Here is a 21,491-nt window from a genome sequence, read left to right on the forward strand (position 1 = left end):
TGAAACTAACGGTCAAGGATTTAATCATCTACTGTGACAGTATAAGCAAGAGACTAAACAGGAGAAAGTGCTGGCTCCCCTAGTGTTCCATTTTTCTCCCTGGAACAATGCCAGGCAAGAGTCAGGTGGATTAGTACAGATGCCGGGATTGTCTCACTGCTGAAGGATCCTTGAACAAAAGGCTCCTGCCTTTTTGCAGACCAGGGAAGCAGGGAGAAGGGAGGGGGGAAGGGCTAGGAGTGGAAAAGTACTGCATACTGAGTCAGAGTGGAAGAAACATTTCAAGGCCCCACTCTCACCCCCTTCTCCCCCTCCCCCCGCCAACAGCCAGTAAGTTGGTCTCTGCAGAGACACCTAAGAGAGGCCATGGCTAGGCTCCCCCTTCTCCGCATAAGGAGCCTGGGCTAAGACTAGGGTGATGGTAGGATGGGGCCAGAGCCCTTGACTGCAAACCCCATCAGAGAGTGCAGTGCACAGGCTATGTACCTTCCCGGGAGGCCTGTGGGCAAAGCTTTGTAACTGCCTATGGTTGGGTCTGAAATATGACAAAGGTTTTTGGCTTAGAGGCGGACTCCTCACTGCCTACACTTTGCTGGAGAAGGAAGCCGGAATCTTGGGATCAGATGATGACAAATTCATGCTAAAGACTGCTGAACAAAAGAAAAACAGAAAGATAGAAGGCAGAGTCCCTGATGGCCTCATGGAGCAGCCACGTTATCCTGGGACTATCTCCAAAGTTCTATTTACATGAGAAAAATAAAACTACTAATTTGTTTAAGCCACTGCTTTTCTGGGTTCTTTTACAGCTGAATGCAATTCTTAAGGGCTACATGGGGTTCCTAAGGGCAGTGGCTTCCAAAAGGGTGATGCTAGTTTGTTCGTGAAGTTTTCACTGGTACTTGGTTGGTGAGAAAGAATGAACAATGTAGTCGGTTTTTCATAAACTAAATTCATTCAAACTTTTAGGACTGAGATTATGCCCTTCCAGACTATTTGACATTACAATGTCCTCTCTTTCACGAGATGAAGGTGGTAATTTATGATGCTGGTTGTGTCTAAAATCTTTACTTAAAAATTACGTTCTGGGACTTCCCTGGTGGCGCAGAGGTTAAGAATCTGCCTGCCAATGCAGGGGACATGGGTTCGAGCCCTGGTCCGGGAAGATCCCACACGCCACGGAGCAACTAAGCCCGTGTGCCACAACTACTGAGCCTGCACTCTAGAGCCCGTGAGCCACAACTACTGAGCCCACTCACCTAGAGCCCATGCTCCGCAACAAGAGAAGCCACTGCAATGAGAAGCCCGTGCATCACAACGAAGAATAGCCCCCGCTTGCCGCAAATAGAGAAAGCCCGCGCACAGCAACGGAAACACACCACAGCCAAAAATAAATAATAAACAAATTAATTAATTTAAAAAATTAAATTCTGACCACTGTATCATAGAATCTCTAAACATAATTTTGGGAAAATGTACAAGTCATGTCAAACTTAAAAATACTTAGTAGTAACTAATTTCCACCTCAAAATCAGATATTTATATGTGCCTGGAAAAAAACCTGTTTTTCTTTACTTGAACACTTACAACATTTCTGAGACCAGATATGTGGGTTTTTCCACCCTAAACAATTTTGACACTAACTGCCTGGAGTTAGTGCACACCCACAGGTTAAGGGGTCTTAATGCTAATTGCAAGCAGTGGGTCCCCAGGTTACCCATGACTTCTGTCTGACTTGGCTTATAAATTGGAGGTTCCCACGACCCCACCCCCTTGGGTTTGATAATTTGCTCACAGAACCCAGGAAAATAGTTAACTTACTACTGCTGGTTAATTACAAAAGACATTTTAAAGGATACAAATGAACAGCGAGATGAAGAGATACATAGGGTGAGGTCTAGGAGGGTCCCAATTGCAGGAGCTTGTGTCCATCTGGAGTTGGGGGTGTACCACCCTCCCAGCACATGGATGTATTCACCAAACCAGAAACTCTTCAAACCCCATTCTTTTGGGATTTTTATGGAGAATTCATCACATAGGCATGACTGATTAGTAACTCCATTCCAGTCCCTCTCCTCTCTCTGGAGAATAGGGGGTGGGGTGAAAGTTCCAAGCTTCTAATCATGGCTTGGTCTTTCGGGTGACCAGCCCCATCCAGGAGCCCCCAAGAGTCTCCTAATTAGAACGAAAAATGCTCCACTATCCAGGAAATTCCAAGGGATTTAGGAGCTCTGTCAGTCACTTCTATCACTCAGGGTCTTAAGGGCTCTCTTGTCAGGAACTGGGGTCAAAGACCAAATATTAGAACAAAAGATTCTCCTAGCACCCTTATTTACAAGGGCTTTAGGGGCTTTGTGTCAGGAACTGAACTGGGGCAGAAACCTTATATATTGAGATACATATATATATATATATATATATATATATAAAATTTCACAATATGCTTCTATTCTTCAATAGGAGAAAAATCCTGTCACTTTCGGTAAGAGATAGGAATGGGAGGTTGCAGATGTACAAGCGTACAGGGGAATGCACAGATGCACATGTATAAGAATCACTGCCTTGGGCAGCAGGAGTTAAGTATTAAAGAAAGAGCGAGCCAGGGCATCAGTTCAGATGGTGACTGGAAAGTATGAATACCAAGTTCTTTGAAGAGTCCTTGAAGACAAAGAAATATTTAGCTGGAGAGGACTCAGGGGGCACAGAACAGTTGCTTTCAAACATCAGAAGTTAACAAAGGGAAAGAAGCTCAGACTTTGATCTGAGAGCCCAGGGTTGGAGCTCGGACCAATCAGTGAAAACCGCAGAGGCGCTTCTAACAGCAGGAGCGGTTCAGGAGGAATGGCTGCCTTGGTGAGGCTGAGGCTGGTGATCCCTTAGCAGGGATCACTGGACTGTCAGATCCATGGGAACAGGGACCTTGTCTGTTTTGTTCGCTGCCCCAGTACCTAGAAAGGTGATCAGCACATAGTAGGTGCACAATATATATTTGTTGAATAAGGTAATGGGGGTGACAGTCAGCATTCGATGGGAAGTTTGCTCATGGTGACCTTAAGCTCACTGTAGCCTGAATTTGTGTGCCGCTTCCTTTATCTGCATGACCATCCTTTTAAGTCCTATGTGTCTTTGTAGTTGTCTCAGAAATACACAGGGAACTCCTGTCCTGAAGAGGACAACAGAAACAGTGGGAAATCAGCAATCCTAACCTTGAAGAAGCTAAGCCTCCCAGATGGTGTTTTTTTTTTTTTTTTTTTTTTTTTTTTTTTTTGCGGTACACGGGCCTCTCATTGTTGTGGCCTCTCCCGTTGCAGAGCACAGGCTCCGGACACGCAGGCTCAGCGGCCATGGCTCACGGGCCTAGCCGCTCCGCGGCATGTGGGATCTTCCCGGACCGGGGCACGAACCCGTGTCCCCTGCATCGGTAGGCGGACACTCAACCACTGCGCCACCAGGGAAGCCCCAGATGGTGTATATTTTGAACACAAAGTATAAACAGGTATCTTTGAGGTGTCACTGGTTTCTCCCTTTCATGGTCTCTAGCCAGGAAGAAACACCACCTTGAAGAGGCACTCAAAGAGCACTAAAAGAATTTTCTAAAATCTGTTATGTCAAAATAGGTTATAGGTAAGCATGTTCTTTAAACACACTGTTCCATGCTTAGAGGAAGAAAAATTCGGATGTCCATTTTAACCCCCGCACTCCAACAGCTAGCACATTAAATCAGACTCCCAGCAACCTCCGGAAGGCTGAAGATAAAACATCAAGGAAGAACCTGAGGTCAAAGTCACAAAGTGCAGACACAGACATTATTATCATTATTATTATTTTTGTATTTTGTATTTATTTTGCAACCATTAGGTTCAGTTGCCCAGAGTCAGGTCACCAAAGACAAATTTTCAGCCTCCCAATGAATCCCAACCAAAGTTCATGCTGTTTGGCCACTTTAGGATGGCAAGGGGAGCAGAGGCTCACCTAGGTAATCTGTACACGAACCAGAGAAAAGACACCCAAGTTAGGATGGATCCATTTCAGGGATTAAGGGCGTACCTCATGGGAAGCACACCACGTGACCATGAGAGGCAAACGCAGGGCACTTGAGCCGCCTCACCCATCCCCTCGTATTTCTCTCCAAACCAGTGCATAGTCACAATGACAAATGACAGTGAGAGAGAAGAGCTGAATGATACATCTCAACTCAACAACATTTAATTTTTGTTTGTTAAATAGGTGATTAGGCTTCAGTGTGGCACCCCCCAGAGGTTGGGGGTTGGGGCCATTCCATCCGTTTTCCTGCGCTTTGGTCGTTCTGCTTTCCTGCAGTGGATGCCATGTCCAAAAGAACCATACTCCAAAACCCACTGAAGAGAACTGAAAAACAAAAAGAGTAACTTTCAAGATCAAGATGCCCCCGTACATTAAGGATTTAGAGATATAATTTCAACACCAGAGCAGTCTGCCTCCACCAGCTCCCTAAACCTAGAGCCTTGAGCCCTGATTTATAGGCTCCACGGAAGACTTCCTGCTGGAGAGGAAATGACATTTTTAAAAGTTTTCCTCTATTTCTTTGGAAACCCAATGAGTTTCTCTGATACACATCCCAAAGCTACCTTCAGCCATCCTCCTTTCTCTCTTCTTTGTGACTGATCTGTGTTTGGCGCTAGAGGAGGAAAGATAAAAGTAAATCTCTTTTTACATAAAAGACATAAAAAGATTTGGAAAGTGAGAGCTGTTTGTGGTTGCTGAAACATATGGTTATACAGGGGACAATGGCAGGATATGAGGCAGGACAAACAGATTAGGGACGGATCACAGCAATCCAGGGAGTTTGGGTTTTCTTTAGACAACAGGAGGCCAAAAAAAAGTTTTTAAGTAGAAGAGTGACGCAGTCAAAGGCACAATCAGATTTATAGATTTTCAAAGACCCCTATGGCTACATATAGGATGGATCAGAAGGAGGAGAAGCAAAGAGACAGAGAAACCCATCAAGCTCTTACCATAGTCTAAATGTGAGATGACCGGGTCATGAATGCTGGGTATGGTACTGATAGGACAGATCTGAGAAATATTTCAGAGGTAGCATAGACAAGTCTTGCTGACAGATAAGATGTGGAAGATAAGAGGGAGGAATCTACACTGATGCTGAGGTTTCTAGCTTGGGTGACCAGGTAGATTTCTTAATTTATCCAACAAATATTGATGGAGGACTCACATGCCAGGCACCAGATACGATGAATAAGGCAAACATGGTTCTAACTCTCAAGAAACTTACAGTCCAGCAAGGGAAACTACAGAGTAAACAAATACATAAAACATTATTTATGTAATTACGATTATAAGGTACCATGTGAGGGTATGATAAAGAATCTAACCTAGTCTGAAATCAGGGGCGGTGTGGATGGTAGTGCCATTCACTGAGACAGGAAAATGAAAGAGGATCTGGTTGTTGGGGGGATGAGTTTAGTTTTGAACATAATGAATTTGATGCAACTGTTGGTACACCTAGTTGAGGACTTGCAAGAGATGGGAACTTGGAAAAAGAGGCTAGAGATACGGTCAAATCCAGAGGAGATTAAGGAATGTGGGAGAGAGGAGTTCCTAATGCATGGCCTTCCTCCTAAGAGAATAAGCCAGGCCTCTCTGGCGACCTCATTAGGGGAAATATCACAACCAGTGTCAGCATTTAAGCATACCATGAAGGTGAGGCTGAGGCAGGGGAGATGTGCCTAAATCCACTGGCTCTAGAAAAAGGAAAAGTTGCCAACAAAATAGCTGTGAAAAGTGGTTGCAGAAGGGTGGATGCTGTAATTTGCTGGAGTGAAAGAACCTAAAGTCCTGATTGGCCTTCTGGTAAACATCGGCTCTGGTTTCTGAAATGCTAAGTAAAGGTAGGGACAAACCAGCCCACAGGGCAGGCACTAAAGATTTATTTTCATAAATATGGAAAGATTTGGCCCACAATGTCACCATCAGCCAGGGCTCCCTCGCCACTTCCAGGCCTAAGACCTGGGTAAGGCCTCCTTGGCCACTTCTGGCTCCCCACCATGGTGGCCCCCTGGGGCATGCCCTACTCCCTTCCTGACCCCATCCCTGCAACCAAGTCTGGACAGTATCACCATTGCCTGATCTGGGGTGTTCCAATCAGAAGTTCCCAAAGTCATGATTCTCTTTTTAACTCAGCAAGGTCTGCTAGTCTGTGTGATGCAGGAGATATAAAGTTGGGCTGTAAAATCTGGGAAGGTAAGAACCTATCTCCATTGTTCACCAGTAGCCCAGCACCTAGCAGAGAGTAGGTCCTCAATGAATGAACAAGAGTTTCTAAATAGCTTGGCAAATGATCCCAGGAAAGTTTTGAGTGCCACATGGTATGTATATAACCCTTGCTTGTTCAAAATCAAGCTTTCCCCAAATGCCTGCTGAGTGCTGGGGCTATATTGGTAAATAAATCTCTGACCTCAAGGAACTCTCAGTCTATGAAGTTATGGTTAATAAGAAAATGGCCACAATAGAGAAACATACAAAGAACTGTAGCAGAGCCCAGAGAAATAAGTAAGTAATATTACCTGGAGAAGTAAAGCAAAACTTCACCAAGGACAGAGTCTCTGAAGTAGGCCCTGAAGAATAAATAGGAAGTTTCCAAGCAGACAAGGGAAGGAAAAGCATATTCCAGAACTTAAAAAAAAATCTTGAAAGATTTTATTTATTTTTTAGTATTTATTTATTTTTTATGCTGTGCCTCATGGCTCGTGGGATCTTAGTTCCCCGACTAGGGATTGAACCTGGGCCATGGCAGTGAAAGTGCAAAGTCCTAACTACTGGACCACTAGGGAATGCCCTTCAAAGATTTTAAAGTAACACTTCCAGTAGTTAGAGGTAGTTTAGTACTTTGACTACTAGATCCCTGTAAGCACACAGTGGGATAAAACAAGTAAGTACTTATGTGATAGCCCAATTCTATCACTGATGGGGTCAGTGAGAAATGAGATCCTCAGTACAGGAGAAAGGAGATATGAATATAAGGTACAAGCAGTTTAGTACTGTACTAAACAGGAATTGGAAGTATCAGTATGAACTCACAACATATGTTCTATCAAGCAAACAACAATCATATTTCCTAGCTCTGAACATTGAAAAGGCCTGAAAACGTTGACAAAGCCAGTTGCAGTGAGCACCACTAGCATCCAAATTGTGAGCTGGAAATATTATTTCCCTGAATGGAACCAGGACTCCTTAGAGAAATGGTTCAGTCTGGGTCTGGGACAGGAAAAGTTCAAAATGAGCCTAGAACATCTGGTCATAACAGGTAACAAGGCAGTTATCAGAGACTCCTAGGGTCGTGCCGACAGGACTTGGGGGTCAACCTGAAGAGGTCCCCGGTGGCCAAATACAGAACAATTTGAGCATCAATAAGCATAGTATTTGCAATGGACTGAAACTAATTGGTCATTGCTGCAGATCCTAGTGAGCCAACTACTATTTTGAAAGCAGGTAAATAAAGAGAAAAAAATTATTTATCTTGCTTTTCTAATATAAACTGTATCCCTGGAACCACACAGATGAAGGGAAATTTTTATTAAAGAAGTATTCTAGTAAATAAATAAAGAAGGAAAGATAGAACTGAAATATCACCATTTTGAAACCCCTACTGAATTAATGGGTCTAGGCATTGCTTATTAATGGCTACTAATATCAAAAAGACAGAGAGATAATTAGACATTATGAGTTTATGGATGGAAGGGTTTTACAGCACATATCAAGTAATCTTGCCCCCCCCCAAAAAAATCAATCTGAATCTGATCAAACCTTTAGATACAACCACCAATTAACAGAAAACAGAGGACAGAGCTATATGTTAAATGATACCATAGAGAAACAATCAGCAAAATCCAGACAGTGAAAAACTATAGGATAAATGATTTTTCAACAAATAAGTGGCAAAGAGAAAGAGAAAGATGGAGTAGGACTCTATAATTTAAAAGGCATTTAAGAGGTACAACACCCAGTTGCAATATGAAACTCAAACACTGAAATGTATTTGATATTAGAGTTATTTCTTTTTAAAAAATATTCATTTTTTATTTTTTATTTTGGCTGCACTGGGTCTTAGTTGCAGCACATGGGATCTTTTAGCCGCAGCATGTGGACTCTTAGTTGCGGCATGTGGACCCTTAGTTGTGGCATGCAAACTCTTAGCTGCGCCATGCAAACTCTTAGTTGCAGCATGTGAACTCTTAGTTGCAGCATGTATGCGGGATCTAGTTCCCCGACCAGGGATCGAATCTGGGCCTCCTGAATTGGGAGCATGGAGTCTTACCCACTGGACCACCAGGGAAGCCCCAAGAGTTATTATTTCTTAAGATGTGATTATGGTACTATGGTTAGGTTTTGAAGAGTATCTTTTTTTTTAAAGGTTGTTTTAGCCTCTTATTTTAAATATTTATTTATTTTTGGCTATTCCTCGTGGCTTATGGGATCTTTTTTTTTTTTTTTTTTTTTTTTTTTTTGCAGTATGCAGGCCTTTCACTGTTATGGCCTCTCCCATTACGGAGCACAGGCTCCGGACACACAGGCTCAGCGGCCATGGCTCACGGGCCTAGCCGCTCCGCGGCATGTGGGATCTTCCCGGACCGGGGCACAAACCCGTGTCCCCTGCATTGGCAGGCGGACTCTCAACCACTGCGCCACCAGGGAAGCCCCCGGCTTGTGGGATCTTATTTCCCGACTGGGGATTGAACCCGGACCCATGGCAGTGAAAGTGCAGAGTCCTAACCACTGGACTATCAGGGAAGTCCCTGAAAAGAATATCTTTTATAGATACAGCATTTAAGTGTTTATGGATGAAATAATAGGATGTTCTATATTTGTTTCCAAATAATACAGGGGAAAGAGGTGGGGAATATATGGGTATATGGATGAGACAAGACTGGCCATGAGTTGACAACTGTTGAAAGTGAAAGAGGGGAGGGGTACATAGGGATTCATTATACTATTCACTCTACTTTTGTCCATGTTTAAAATTTTCCACTAAATAAGTCAAATAAAAGAATAAAGTTATTGTGTTGACCCACTTACCATCCCAGGTTCTCCCAATTTTCCTCAAAGAAAGGGAACAAAGAAAACTGAAAAAGAAGTAGCCCAGGAACTGAAAATGGATTCTCTGGGAAGGGACATTTCCCGACATGGTGTGGAACAGAATAAGGGGCTGTAGAAAACAGTGTTAGCTATGGTGTGAGATCATGCGGTTTGGACACTGTGTTAAAGGGGATTACAGCATTCATTGAGTTAAAGCTGATTTCAGAATAAAAGAACTGATGTGTATAAACCTAGTAAGAACATTTGAAGCTTTGGCTTATAAAATGAACTCTTGACGTGAGCGAAAGGATAATTGCATATAAACCCTGTGTATCGAATCAGGAGGGTTTTAATTACAAAGGAGTCTCCTGAAGCCCTCTGCTCATCCCTTATTAAAGCCCTTATCACACTGCAGTATATTTACCTGCTGGCCATTCTCCTCTGGACAGAGCCACTTGTCATTGCCCCTGGGAAGGTAGCCCCAATCTGAATACAGTCCTTCAGATACTCCGTCCCTCAAGCCCAAGTAAGACTCCCTAGGTTCACCAGGGTCCTGGCTCAGAGAAGAAATGGCATTGGCCCTGAGGTGATAAGTTAATATAAAACAGAAAGAACGAAGGAAGGAAGGAAAGAAGCCAGATGTTCTTTATAATGTCTCAATGACTTACGTAGAGGTAGCTTCCCTGATTACAAGTAATTGGAGGCTCCCTCGTGATCCTGAGGTTCTAGGGAAAGAAGGGGTTAATGCTTTCCCAGTAATCCCTTCCAGGCTAAGCCTTCCACTGCACAGATTTACATGAGGAAAGTTATCTGTGAGATTAGAAGTCATTCTTTTCCAGTGAAAGCTGGGACTCCACAGCTTACAGTGGGAGGCACGGCCAGCTCATAAATCTGCAGCGCTCAGGGCTCTGGACAGCCCTCTCACTGGCAAAGCGATGGATGCTTCTGCCAGGGAGGCTCCGAAGAAACTGTTCGTCGCTATCTCATTGAGAGACTTGATACCCAAACGGAGACACTGACACCCGTTTATAGATCTGAGCAAATCCCATAGGTACCAAATCTGTGTAAATCGGGATGGGAGGTCTACAAGGGCCCTAAGGGCCAGGATCTTCCAAGATGCCAGCTTCTGACTCTCTGAAGGTGTACAGCCCCTGGGACACTTGGTCTGGAGCCTTCATAACCAAAATGTATGGAAGGAACTGTATGTATGAAGTCTCAGCCCAGGAGCAGGCTGAGAGAGCCCCTCTCCAGGCTGATGTCAGGTAGTCTGAGGCGAGGCAGAGAGCAAGGCAGCTGTGGCCACTGTGTCCCCCACCCTCTGTCCCTCTGCAGCTGAGCTCAGGTTTTCCTGGTCTAGGTGACGTGAGCCCACAGTGCATCACTGTGTCTCAATGAACAGCCTACGTCTTCACTTTCCCAAAAGCCACGGGAAGTTGACTACTCTTTTCAGAAAAACGGGTCACTAATTGCTTTCTGCTCACGCAAGACCCCCTCTGTGAAGCCTTCCCCCAGGCCAAATGAGTCAGTGTTTCCGTGCTCCCACAGTGCCCATCAACTCACAACTTGGCCATGGCACTTCTCGCACAGCCTGGCCCACCGCCTGGTCCTTATCTGGTGAGCTGTTTTACCCATGGACCAAGGCGCCTTGAGGCAGACTCTATCTGATTTTGCAGGTCCCCAGTGCCCAGCTCACAGAGGCCACAAAGTGGCCTCAAATAAACACTGAGTGAGGAAGTAAATTGTGTAATTTATGTAATTTAAGTAAATTATGATCCAGGACTCGGTGAGCCAAGGCACTTCTGGTAAAAGCCCATATCCTGACTCTTGCCTGAATCTTACAAAGTCACCTCCACCCACTCAATTAACGAGGCACTCGCCCTGTCTATGCTAGGCAGGTAGGGTATTAGGCCAAGACCGGGGAGTCCAAGCGAAATAAGAGTCCCTTCCCCATGGACCTCAGATGAAGATCCATCCTGCTCTGGGGCCTTCTCTGCTCAATGGAGTCCATTTGCAGGATGAGCTGGACAAGTGTGCAGACAATTCAACAGTAATGCAGTCTCTCGGCCTTAGCGCCATCTTCAGAGAAACCTCCATGCCATAAGAGCAAAGTGGAGGAAGAAGCGAATGCGCAGGCTGAAGCGCAAGAGAAGAAAGATGAGGCAGAGGTCCAAGTAAACTTGTACGCCCATGGAAGCCACAGGAGCAGAAACAAGGGAAGCCAGAGGCCAGGGACGCTGGTACAAATTGTTGGACTGCTTGCCTACTGTCTAGAACTTGTCTCAGTGGATCTGAACATCGATGGCCATTCTGATTGCCTCGACCGCCTTTGAGAGACCCACCTTGCTCGTATCAAAACGGTCCCTTTTGGTCCTTTGCCCTGGACCTTTGACATACTGGACTAGTTCTATTCTCAGTTGTGGCTGAATGTAACATGTTACAATAAATCATCTCTTTTGCTGTCTTAGCTGAAGGAAAAAAAAAAACAGTAATGCAAGCAACCTACCACGTGCTCATTCTAAGGCAGTGGGCTCCAAAAACAACCCACTGAGGTAATGGAAGCAAAATATTAGAACTTCTATCAATATTTATTTTTCATCAAAAAATAAGGAATTAAGCTTTAATAGTTACTATATGGATTGACAACAGTCTTTGTAAATGCTTCAAATATAAACGTGTCACTAAAGGTGTGTGCTTGTGACAGAGAGACTCTAAAATGGCCTCCATATGATGTATATGTATAGCAAATCATCACAATGTGCACTTTAAATATCTTACAATTTTGTCAGTTCATCCTCAATAAAGCTGAAAAATTAAATTAAATTAAATTAAGAAATAAAAATGGCCTCTAATGATCCTTTCCTCCAGGTATTTATTATGCTCTGATGTGTCCTGTCCCCTGGAGTGTGGGCAAGACTTGTGACTTGCCTCTAATCCAAAGAATATGGCAAAGGTGATGGATGTCATTTCTGTGATTACATTACATAGACGGTAACTTGCATCTTCCTAACAGTCTCTGTTGATTATCTCCATTTGTGGCTTTGATGAAGTAAAAGTCCTCATATGGAGGGGCCTATGTGGCAAGGAACTGAGGGCAGCCTCCAGCTGACCATCAGCAAGGAGGCCATTGGTCTGGCAGGCCACAAGGAACTGAATCCTGCCAAGAACTATGTGAGCTCGGAAGAAGATCCTTCCCCAGCCCAGTTTGCAGCCGAGACCCCGGCGCAGGCAACACTTTGAGTGCAGCCTTGTGAGAGTACTAAGCAAGGAGAAGGAGGAGAGAACTAAGCAAAGCTATGCCCGGATTCCTGACTCACAGAGACAGTGAGATAATGAATGTGTGTTTTTTGAGCTGCTAGGTTTGTGGCAATATTGTTAGGCAGAAATAGATAATACAGTCCTCAAATTCTTAACTGACAGGTTGTGCAATCGAAGTAGTGTGGAGACATCTAGATTAGCAAAGTAGGCGTTCCCCACCCCCAAAAGAGCCAAAGGTCAGCAGGGGAACCTGCAAGTTTTTGTGGTAAAAAGAACATCAGGGGCTTCCCTGGTGGCGCAGTGGTTGAGAGCCCGCCTGCTGATGCAGGGGACACGGGTTCGTGCCCTGGTCCGGGAAGATCCCACGTGCCGCGGAGCGGCTGGGCCCGTGAGCCATGGCCGCTGAGCCTGCGCGTCCGGAGCCTGTGCTCCGCAATGGGAGAGGCCACAACAGCGAGAGGCCCGCGTACCGCAAAAAAAAAAAAAAAAAAAAAAGAACATCAGCCTAAAATGTGGGAAAGTGGAAAAAACCTCAGGAATTGGTTCCCTAAGACCTGGGTTTGATTCCCAGCTCTGCCTCTAAGAGAGGGGTGATCTTAGTCAATTCAGACTTACTAAAGCCCAGCTTCCCTCATCCATATAATGGGGACAACAAAGCTGGTAAGAGCGGCCAATGAGAGTGACCTGGACAGTGTTTTGTAACATAGAATGTGATATACACGTTAGTTTGCCACCAAATCTGGCCTTGGGCAGGGCACTGTCCTCTCTTGGCCTCAGCTTCCTTATTTTAAAAAGAGGAGGGAAACACATCCCATCTCCAAGGGCTCTGACCTTCTTTGATTCTAGTATCACCTATAATGTGAAGAGAGGAAGCGGAGAAATCAGGCTCTGACATTTAGAGTGGTTTCCTAGTCACGCCATTGGCCAGGCTGACTGTTGCGCCAACAAGGCAACCGGAGAGGCCTCTGTTTGACCAATCACATCTTGTCACCTTGCAGGGTCGGCAACCTAAATTCCTCAACTAAGAGGGAAAATCTCCATTTGTTTTACAAAAAGGAAATAAAGGGTGACAGTAAAGTCAGTAAGAACCACCAAATTTCAGCACAGATTGCTAACCCCTTTCAGAGGAGCAGCAGCTTGATTCTATTACTGAGCACCAACTATGTGCCAGGAGCTTTTATAAACATGATCTCTACTTTTACTACAATCTTATAATATAATACACACACATACCTCACTTCATTGTTCTTCACTTTATTGCACTTTGCAGATATTGTTGTTTTTTACAAATTGAAGGTTTGTGGCAACTCCACATTGAGCGAGTTTATTGGCACCAGTTTCCCAAAAGCATTCATCTCTGTGTCACATTTTGGTAATTCTTGAAATATTTCAAACTTTTTCATTATTCTCCTATTTGTTATGGTGATCTCTGATCAGTGATCTCTGATGTTACTACTCCTAGGACTCACTGAAGGCTCAGATGATGGTTAGCAATTTTTTAAGCAATGAAGTATTGATACTTTAATTAAGGTATGTGCATTGCTTTTCTAGACATAATGCTGTTGCATACTTAATCGGCTACAGCATAGTGTAAATATAACTTGTATATGCACTAGGAAACCGGAAAATTCATGTGACTTGCTTTACTGCAATACTCACTTTACTGTGGTGGTCTGAAACCGGACCCACAATATCTCCGAGGTATGCCTGTAGACTGTATCATCTTCATTTCATAGTAAGTTAGCTGAGGCTCAGAGAGAGTCAGCCCCTTGCCCCAGGCACACTGCTAGTACATGGTAGGGCAGGGATTTTCATTCTGTTTGACTCTAAAGGCCCTGGTCATTGCACCACACCCTGTTGCTCTGGGAGATAGCAGCTTGGGCAGAAAGGTCAGCCCATGATTACAATATAGAGTAAAGGTTCTTGGCCCACAGTGAGACCATGTGCAGAGTGTGGCTTCATTCATTCATTCCACAAGCATTCACTGAGCACCCACTGTATACCACGTCATGTGGTGGGCAACGGAGAAACAGAGACATACCCATTCCTTGTTCTTATGGGGAGACACCCTAGTACATGGAGGACAGATGGATGAATAAATGCGTGAACAAATGGATAAGCAGATGGACACACTGACAGTGAGTGACTGGTGTTTCGAGCGCCACTAATAACGTGATGCATAATATAGGGTGTAATGGGTTCACAGGTCAGTGATGACTGCTGGAAGGGAAGGAACATTTCAGACAACTGGATCAGCAAGTGCAAAGGCAGGATGTGTTCTGGAGACGGCAAGCAGCTCAGCATGGCTGCAGGCTCAGAACACAGAGGAGGTGGAACAGGGAGGCGAGAGACCAGCCATGGAGGAACAGGGTCTTTTTCCTGTACTCTGACCCTCTGAGCTAACCACCAACAGTGGAATCATCAAAGAGGCCCAAGAACAAACTGGGCATGAGAACTGGTAAGCTTCGGAGAACTGCATGAGTAATTCAAGAGCGGTCACACTCAGGGTCTGAGGCCAGCCTGAGAAGTCACAGAGAAACTGGACAGGAAACCACTGGACTGTAATCAAATGGAACAAACCCAGGCTGTGCTGCTGGGAAGGGGACAGGGAGTAGGGGAGAGGGGATGCTGGAGCCAAAAGGCAGGAACTCCTCTTACAGAAGAATCTGAGAGCTCGTGTTTCCCAAATGTATAAAGCCAGATGAGTCTACTTCCCAACGGAAGCCTCAGCAAGAGGGACACACACAGGGACATGCGTGTGCACGCACACCACGCTGAATCATGCAGACAGATAGAAGGGCCTGGCCCTCTCAGCGCTTGATGCTAACAGCAACAGGACTGATGCCCCTGCCCATTTTTACTGTACCTCATAGCGAGAAAATGAAAAGATAATCTCTCACTTTCCCCTTTAGCTGGACTTGGCTGCTGCAACTGTTTGGTTTGGAGCAGCTGTGCTTGTTGGGAGATGGTCCATCTCTGGTGCATCAAAAAAGTAGGCCTACAGGAAAAGGAGACCCATGAGGGTGGTTAATAAATAACGGTCCAGGTGCGTGTCCTAGACTCCATGCCGACAGTATCTCTGGGCTCTCGTGGCCCCTACACTTCCCCCACTGCACTGGTCATCACTGAACTGTCTCTGTTTCTGTCTCTTACTCGACTGATACTGCCTTTTTAAATTTTGCTACCATTTATTAAGCACTTGCTACCTATGACTTAATCTCATAACAACTCGGTGAGGTTGTTATCACTACCCTCATCTGACAGATGAAGAAACTGAGGCTCAGAGAGGCTGCCATTCGATTAGGTGCACGTGGCAGCAAGTGGTGCAGCCAGGACTCAAGGCTTGGTCTTTCCGACTGCAAAGCTCAAGCTGTTACTCACCACAGTCTCTCCTCCAAAGACCGTGTCCTTCTTGTCTCTGCATCACCAGCCCCTCACACAGGGCCGGGCACACTGTGTAAACAATCAGTACTTAATGAACTGAACCAAGGTAGACTGCTGCAAAACCAGTCGGCTCCCCGTAAAGACCTTTCAAAGAAAGTGCTAGGCAGGCTTTACCTCTTAATTCTTCAACTTGGAAATGAAAGGTTTGATAAGTGCTTCCACTCACCATCTACAATTTAACTATCAAAATTCAGAAGGAGGTAGAAAACGGAAAAACATCAGGGAGGATCTTCCCACCTGTTTCGGGGTCTGAGAAGCCTAACGTGAGCCCAGGAAAATACCAATCTCACTAGCCTTGAACTTGGGTTGTTCGAAGGACAGGTGAACCTGTTAGTAAATCAGGGACCACTGCCTGCGCATGACTGGCCCCTGGAGCCGGGGCCTCAGGAAGGTAAAAAAGATAAAAAGCCACCAAGTCAAGAGCCATCTCACCAGCTCTGCTATCAGCCAGAAGGGGGCGCCAACACAACACGCTGGAGTTTCCCCCAGTATAATTCCTATTTCGAGTTAAGTCTTCAACAAACCATTTCAAAAAGTTCCTAGCTGCAGACTCCCTCTGCTTTGTCACATCCCCTGGGCAATTCTAGTAGTTTTAAAAGCCTTCCTCCCCAAGGCCCCTTCCAGGGGCTGTTTTCCAAGGAAGGAGAAGAATGGTCCCTAACCCGAGCAGGGGCAGGGGCCATGCTACTAGCGTTGGGCCCCTCCAGTTATCTTGCAGCTGCACTGAGCCAAGAAGCCCCCAGGACGCAAGAACAACGACTATCTTCCAGGTTCCTGGAGGAAACCCTCACCAGATGGAATAAGCCAGGAAGCCCAGCTTCTAAACCTGGCTCTGCTAGGAACTCGCACTATGACTTTGGACAAGTCTTATCTGTTAAATGAAAGGATTGGAAAAAATGATCCACGAAAATAAAAATAATTCCACAAACACTAGGCCACAGACCCTCTACTCGGAGCAGTACCACCTCAAACATAGGTGTGTGCATCTCCAAAGGTACCAGCCAAGGATGCAACCTCTAGTGCCTCCTTAGCTTCCCTGCCAGGTGTGTTCCAGGACCAACTTAGAGATCGTATACAAGCACCGAGGGACCCACAGCAGGTGCTGGGCTGTCATATGCTTCACTGCACTAAGGCAAAAACACCAATTCGTGTTCCCCAGGGGACAGTGAGAAGGCCAAGCTGTCTGGTTCAGCCAGTGCCCCTCAGCTCAAGTAACTCCCCTGTCGTTTCCTCTCCCTGCCTTTGCAGTGATAATAATTGTACATATCATTCATCCTTGTGGTAACATTTTTACTTCTTTTTCTAAGTGAGGAGGTGGGGGTCCAGAGGGGTGAACTAATAAGCAAAAAAGCAGGGAGTGATGGAGCTGAGACTAAAACCCATCTCCTAATGTCTGTTTCTGCCCTCTTGCATTGTGCATCTCCCCTGTAAGAGAAAGGAGGAGGCCATCTCCAGTGTGGACAACAAAACCCCAGACCCAGTGGGCCCCTGGCTAAACAAATGGTTCCCTTCCTCGAGGAAAGAAAACTGTGCCTCCCATCCAAGAAGCGGTCCTACACCTGCGATTAACTACCTGCTCCACCATCCAAGCTGCCCCGCCCCCCTGAGTCCCTTAAAACTGAACAGGGCAATGTCTTTTCTCCTGCCTCCTTCTCTCCTCCAACTTCTCAACCGTGTGTGCATGTGTAAGAAGTTCAGGAGAGAGATGGGAAGATGCCAGGGAGGGGCACCAATGAAAGGGCACTGTCCCTAGAGTTGTGGCCTGGGACCGCTCTTACTGGGGCACTCGGAGGAACAGGCAGCAGAGTGGCCCTGGCAGTTTCTGATGACGCAGGGCTCATTTAATAACTTCTTTACATCCGAAGGAACTATCACAGCATATGAAGGGCTTTCACAGCCATTTCACTGAGTCTCACAAAAGCCCACGAACTATGAATCTCCCTGACAGATGAGGAAACCCAGGTTCTGAGTTCTGAGAGCCTAGGCTTTCAATGCTAAGCAGCTCCCAGCCCAGTGCTCTTTCTACTTCATTCTGATGCTCTTTTAGAAAGTTCCTGAGTAGCAAGATGGGCAGGTAAACCCTAACTTCAGTGTCACTTACCCCAAAAGGGAGGAGTAGGCATAGGAGGTAAAAGATCCTGGCCACAGGTACCAAATTAAACGTGTTAATAACAACAACACCTCCCTGCTCCATAGCCCCATCTGCCTTGTTCCTCTCTACTCTTTACAGAACCGAACACAGCAATGCCTTTCTCCTGCCTCCTTCCCCTCACCAACTTCTTAACAAGGTACATAATACACATACACACACACACACACACACACACTCAAAATTCCAAAGAGAGATGGGAAGACGCCAGTGAGAGGCATTATAGCACGAGAGTTAGTCACAGTGCAAAGCACATTCTTCCTCAGCAGAAGGGAGGGTCACAGGAAGGTCACAGCAGCATTTCTAGGCATCAGCCCAGAGGTTCCAAGTGCCAGACATTAATAGTGTCACTCTGCTATCTCAAGGGGTTAAAGCTTAGGCATATGTAAAATGCATGTCAACCAAGAACTTGGCACTTTTTATGAGACTTGTTCAATGATAAAGTATTGGGATCTTATTAAAGCACTTAATGAGACCACGGTTGTCTACAGAAAATATTCAGGATCAAACAGTGCCAAAGGAATCTTTACTCCTGTAACTGCAAAGCCTGACCAAGGGTCTGGCCATGTGCTATGTGAACATCTTCCTGTGGGCAGCCATGATCTTAACATTCTTGGATTTGGATTTTTTTAAAAACCTATACCAGGCCTTGTTAAGGCCACGGGCAGCAATCTTTACACACAATGTGTACAGAAATTACAAAGAACATGTCTCCTTAGGATCAGAGGAAAGGGATCTAATTTATGGGCATTTATGGGACAAATTCCATGTTAAGTGCTTTATATGTATTATTTTATTTTATCTCAGAACAACCCTCTGTGGCAAGAACTATTATACCAATGTTACAGATTAAGAAATTCAGATTCAGAGACGTTAGGTTCCCTGCCCAAGCTCACACAGCCAGGGAGACACAGCTGGTCTTCGATCTGGGCCTGTCGGACTCAAAAGCACATGGTTTCTCTGAAAAGATACCTAAACACATTAATTCAAACATTGTTTCAAATGCTGTTCATCTTAAAGATAACTTTTTCCTATTTTGACTTCATTCTCGAGCTTTCTACCTATGAAAAGCTGAATTTCAAAACGCTTTCTGAGTCTGTGCAGAAAACCAGTAAAAGCATCCAGAGGTAGAACACCCGCCCCCCGGACCCTCCGCTCCCCAGCTCTATATGTAGACACTCATCCACCCCTACTTCCTCTGGCCAGACACCAAATCTCAACCAAACGTCAGAAGTTAGGTGAAGTTAGAGATTATAATCAAATTCTCATGACTATTATTTCTCATCTAGGACAGTCTATTTAAAACGATATTTATTTCATGGAGCCAATTTTTAAAGAACCGTGGTGCCTAACAGTTTGAGGTCTTAGCATTTGCATCTAAAGCGCACCGGAAGAGCATCGGAATGAGACCATACCAGGGAGCCCACAGAAAGCAGCATGTGAAGCAACACAATCGTCACAATTGTGGCCAATGCGATGCGTCGGTTGTCCTCACGAACTGCTGGCCAAAACGTCATTGCCAAGACAGAGCCCGAGATGCCCAGGGCGATCATAACTAGAATCCAGCGGACCACTTTCTGGGGGATGATCCACAGTATCTGAAAGAAAAGGAGGGTGGGGAGGGCTTGGGGGAGGCATTCAGCGAGGCATTTGCTCGTTCCAGGCACACGTGTTCATAAAGGCCCAGGAGCCTGTCAGCAGCTGGGCCTTCACTGCCACTCGGGTTTCCCAGAACAGCCCAGAGAAACGCCACCAGCGTGCAGACTGAGGGGAACGCTTTCCTAACAAAGGGCTCAAGATCCAGGGAAAGCACTTGGCTCTCCAGCCTCCATTCCCACTAAACTTCTAAATTCAAGGGGTATTTTTCAGATGCACATCAGTGTTAGGCTAGAAATGATGATGCTGGTTGAATTTCCCACTAAGAATAGGGCCTCACTCAGAATCAGTGTGGTACTTACCGCCGTGGGGATAAAAATGAAGAGTGAATATCCATAGACGCACACAATCTCCAAAAATGAATAGGAAACGATGTTCATCACTTTACTGTTTCTCCACACAAGGAAACCCCAGAGTGCAAGAGGAACCAGCCAGGCATAGGCATAGATGATTGTGGCTGCGATGGACACTGAGGGCGAGAGGACACAAGTCTGAATTCCACCAAAGCCTTTAATGCACTGCCACGGCACTTCCGGTACCTGCTGGACTTACTTCCTGCAGGAGTGTCCACCTGCCTCACTGGATCAGGGGATCGTGTCTTACTGGTCTCAACCCCTGAGCCTGGCACAGTACCCAACAAGCAGTAGGTGCTCTATCAATGTGCTGAATCCATGCCCCTTTAGCATTTGTGTTTGTGGTGATGACCAGTAGTCTTTCCTATGGTTTCTATAATTCACTTAATACCTAACAACTAATAGTATTAAACAACTGAATCATGCAACTGAAATACTTCCGAGGGCCACACTGCAAGTGTGTAAATACACAGAACATTTCAATCAAATACAAGTCAACTATCCCCTTGGAAGGACACATCTTCCTTCCTAACATAACAAGAGCTGACACTGATTTCTTTAGCAAATTTATGAAAATGACCTGGGTTCAGACTAACTTGTTCTACGTGCTACTTAGAGTTCCTTCTGTCTCTGAAACAGGGAGTTCCAGCTCACCGATGAATTGCTTGGAATAGTCTCCAGTTCCACTTTCTTCTTTACATAATTCGGTCTCTGTGGTGGAAATGCTACTTAGCGGCTCCTCAGAGGAGCAACGCTCAGTGTATTACTTACTGTCCCTCCCTCCCCCTCCTCTAGCAGCACGCCCTAGAGGATTCGTCCTCCCTCTTCTGGAGTGGAGGATCATAAACGGCTCAGTCTGCAACACCAGCCCTTCCCAGATGAAAGTCACCAGGTAATCCACTGAACGCTCTTGGCAAGAACAAAGGCACTCCTAGCAACTACAGTCAGGCTCTGGGTAAGATATGTGACTGTGCAAAACATTTTCAGCTCCCAGAGCAGTTTTTTTCACATGGGGAACTCCAGCATTAAGCCAAATGTAATTTTGCTGATATACTGCCTTCTTCTTGAATAACTAAAGGGAGGGGAAGGGAACTGCTACAGTGACTACAGCTGTCCACTGGGTGTCAGGCGTTACACTGAGTGCTTTACTGAGGTAACGTTGTTCAACAGTCAGAGCTACAGACTGTATATGCAGACTCTAATCCTAGCTCTGCCACTTAGAGCTGAGTAGACCTGGGTGGTGAGTTTACTTAACCTTCCTGCCTCTCATCTGTAAAATGGGAATAATAATAGTACACTGCCTTATAAGATTATTAGGAAAATTCAATGAGTAAAAACACGTATATTTAGAACACTGATTGATAAATAATAAATGCCCAATCAAGAATAAGCTTTTTATATTGTTAACTTGTATATAAACACATTATTTCATATAATCTATCTTTATTTTAGAAATGAGGAAACAGGATCAGAGAGCTAAGTGGTTTGATTAGGGTCAAATAATTAATAAGTGGTAGAAGCGGGACATGACCTTGGATGTGTGACTTATAATCTTTACATAAAATGGA

At 45.2% G+C, this 21,491-nt stretch overlaps 1 protein-coding gene across 5 annotated transcripts in view; it reads right to left on the reverse strand.

Moving 5' to 3' along the window:
* Positions 1–3,822: 3,822 nt before the first annotated feature.
* The window catches only part of YIPF1 (Yip1 domain family member 1), a 36,238-nt gene continuing 18,569 nt past the window's right edge, over positions 3,823–21,491 (reverse strand). For 2 of the 5 annotated variants that reach the window (XM_060089825.1, XM_060089826.1), the window contains 3 exons: positions 19,873–20,039; positions 19,330–19,512; positions 3,823–4,365 (listed from right to left, as the gene is read on the reverse strand). In XM_060089825.1, coding sequence (XP_059945808.1) covers positions 4,102–4,365; positions 19,330–19,512; positions 19,873–20,039 — 614 coding nt within the window. In that variant the 3' untranslated portion in view covers positions 3,823–4,101. The other 3 variants (XM_060089829.1, XM_060089828.1, XM_060089827.1) reach the window with 3 other exon arrangements.

Source organism: Mesoplodon densirostris, chromosome 2, assembly GCF_025265405.1.
Source record: "Mesoplodon densirostris isolate mMesDen1 chromosome 2, mMesDen1 primary haplotype, whole genome shotgun sequence".
NCBI lineage: Eukaryota > Metazoa > Chordata > Mammalia > Artiodactyla > Ziphiidae > Mesoplodon > Mesoplodon densirostris.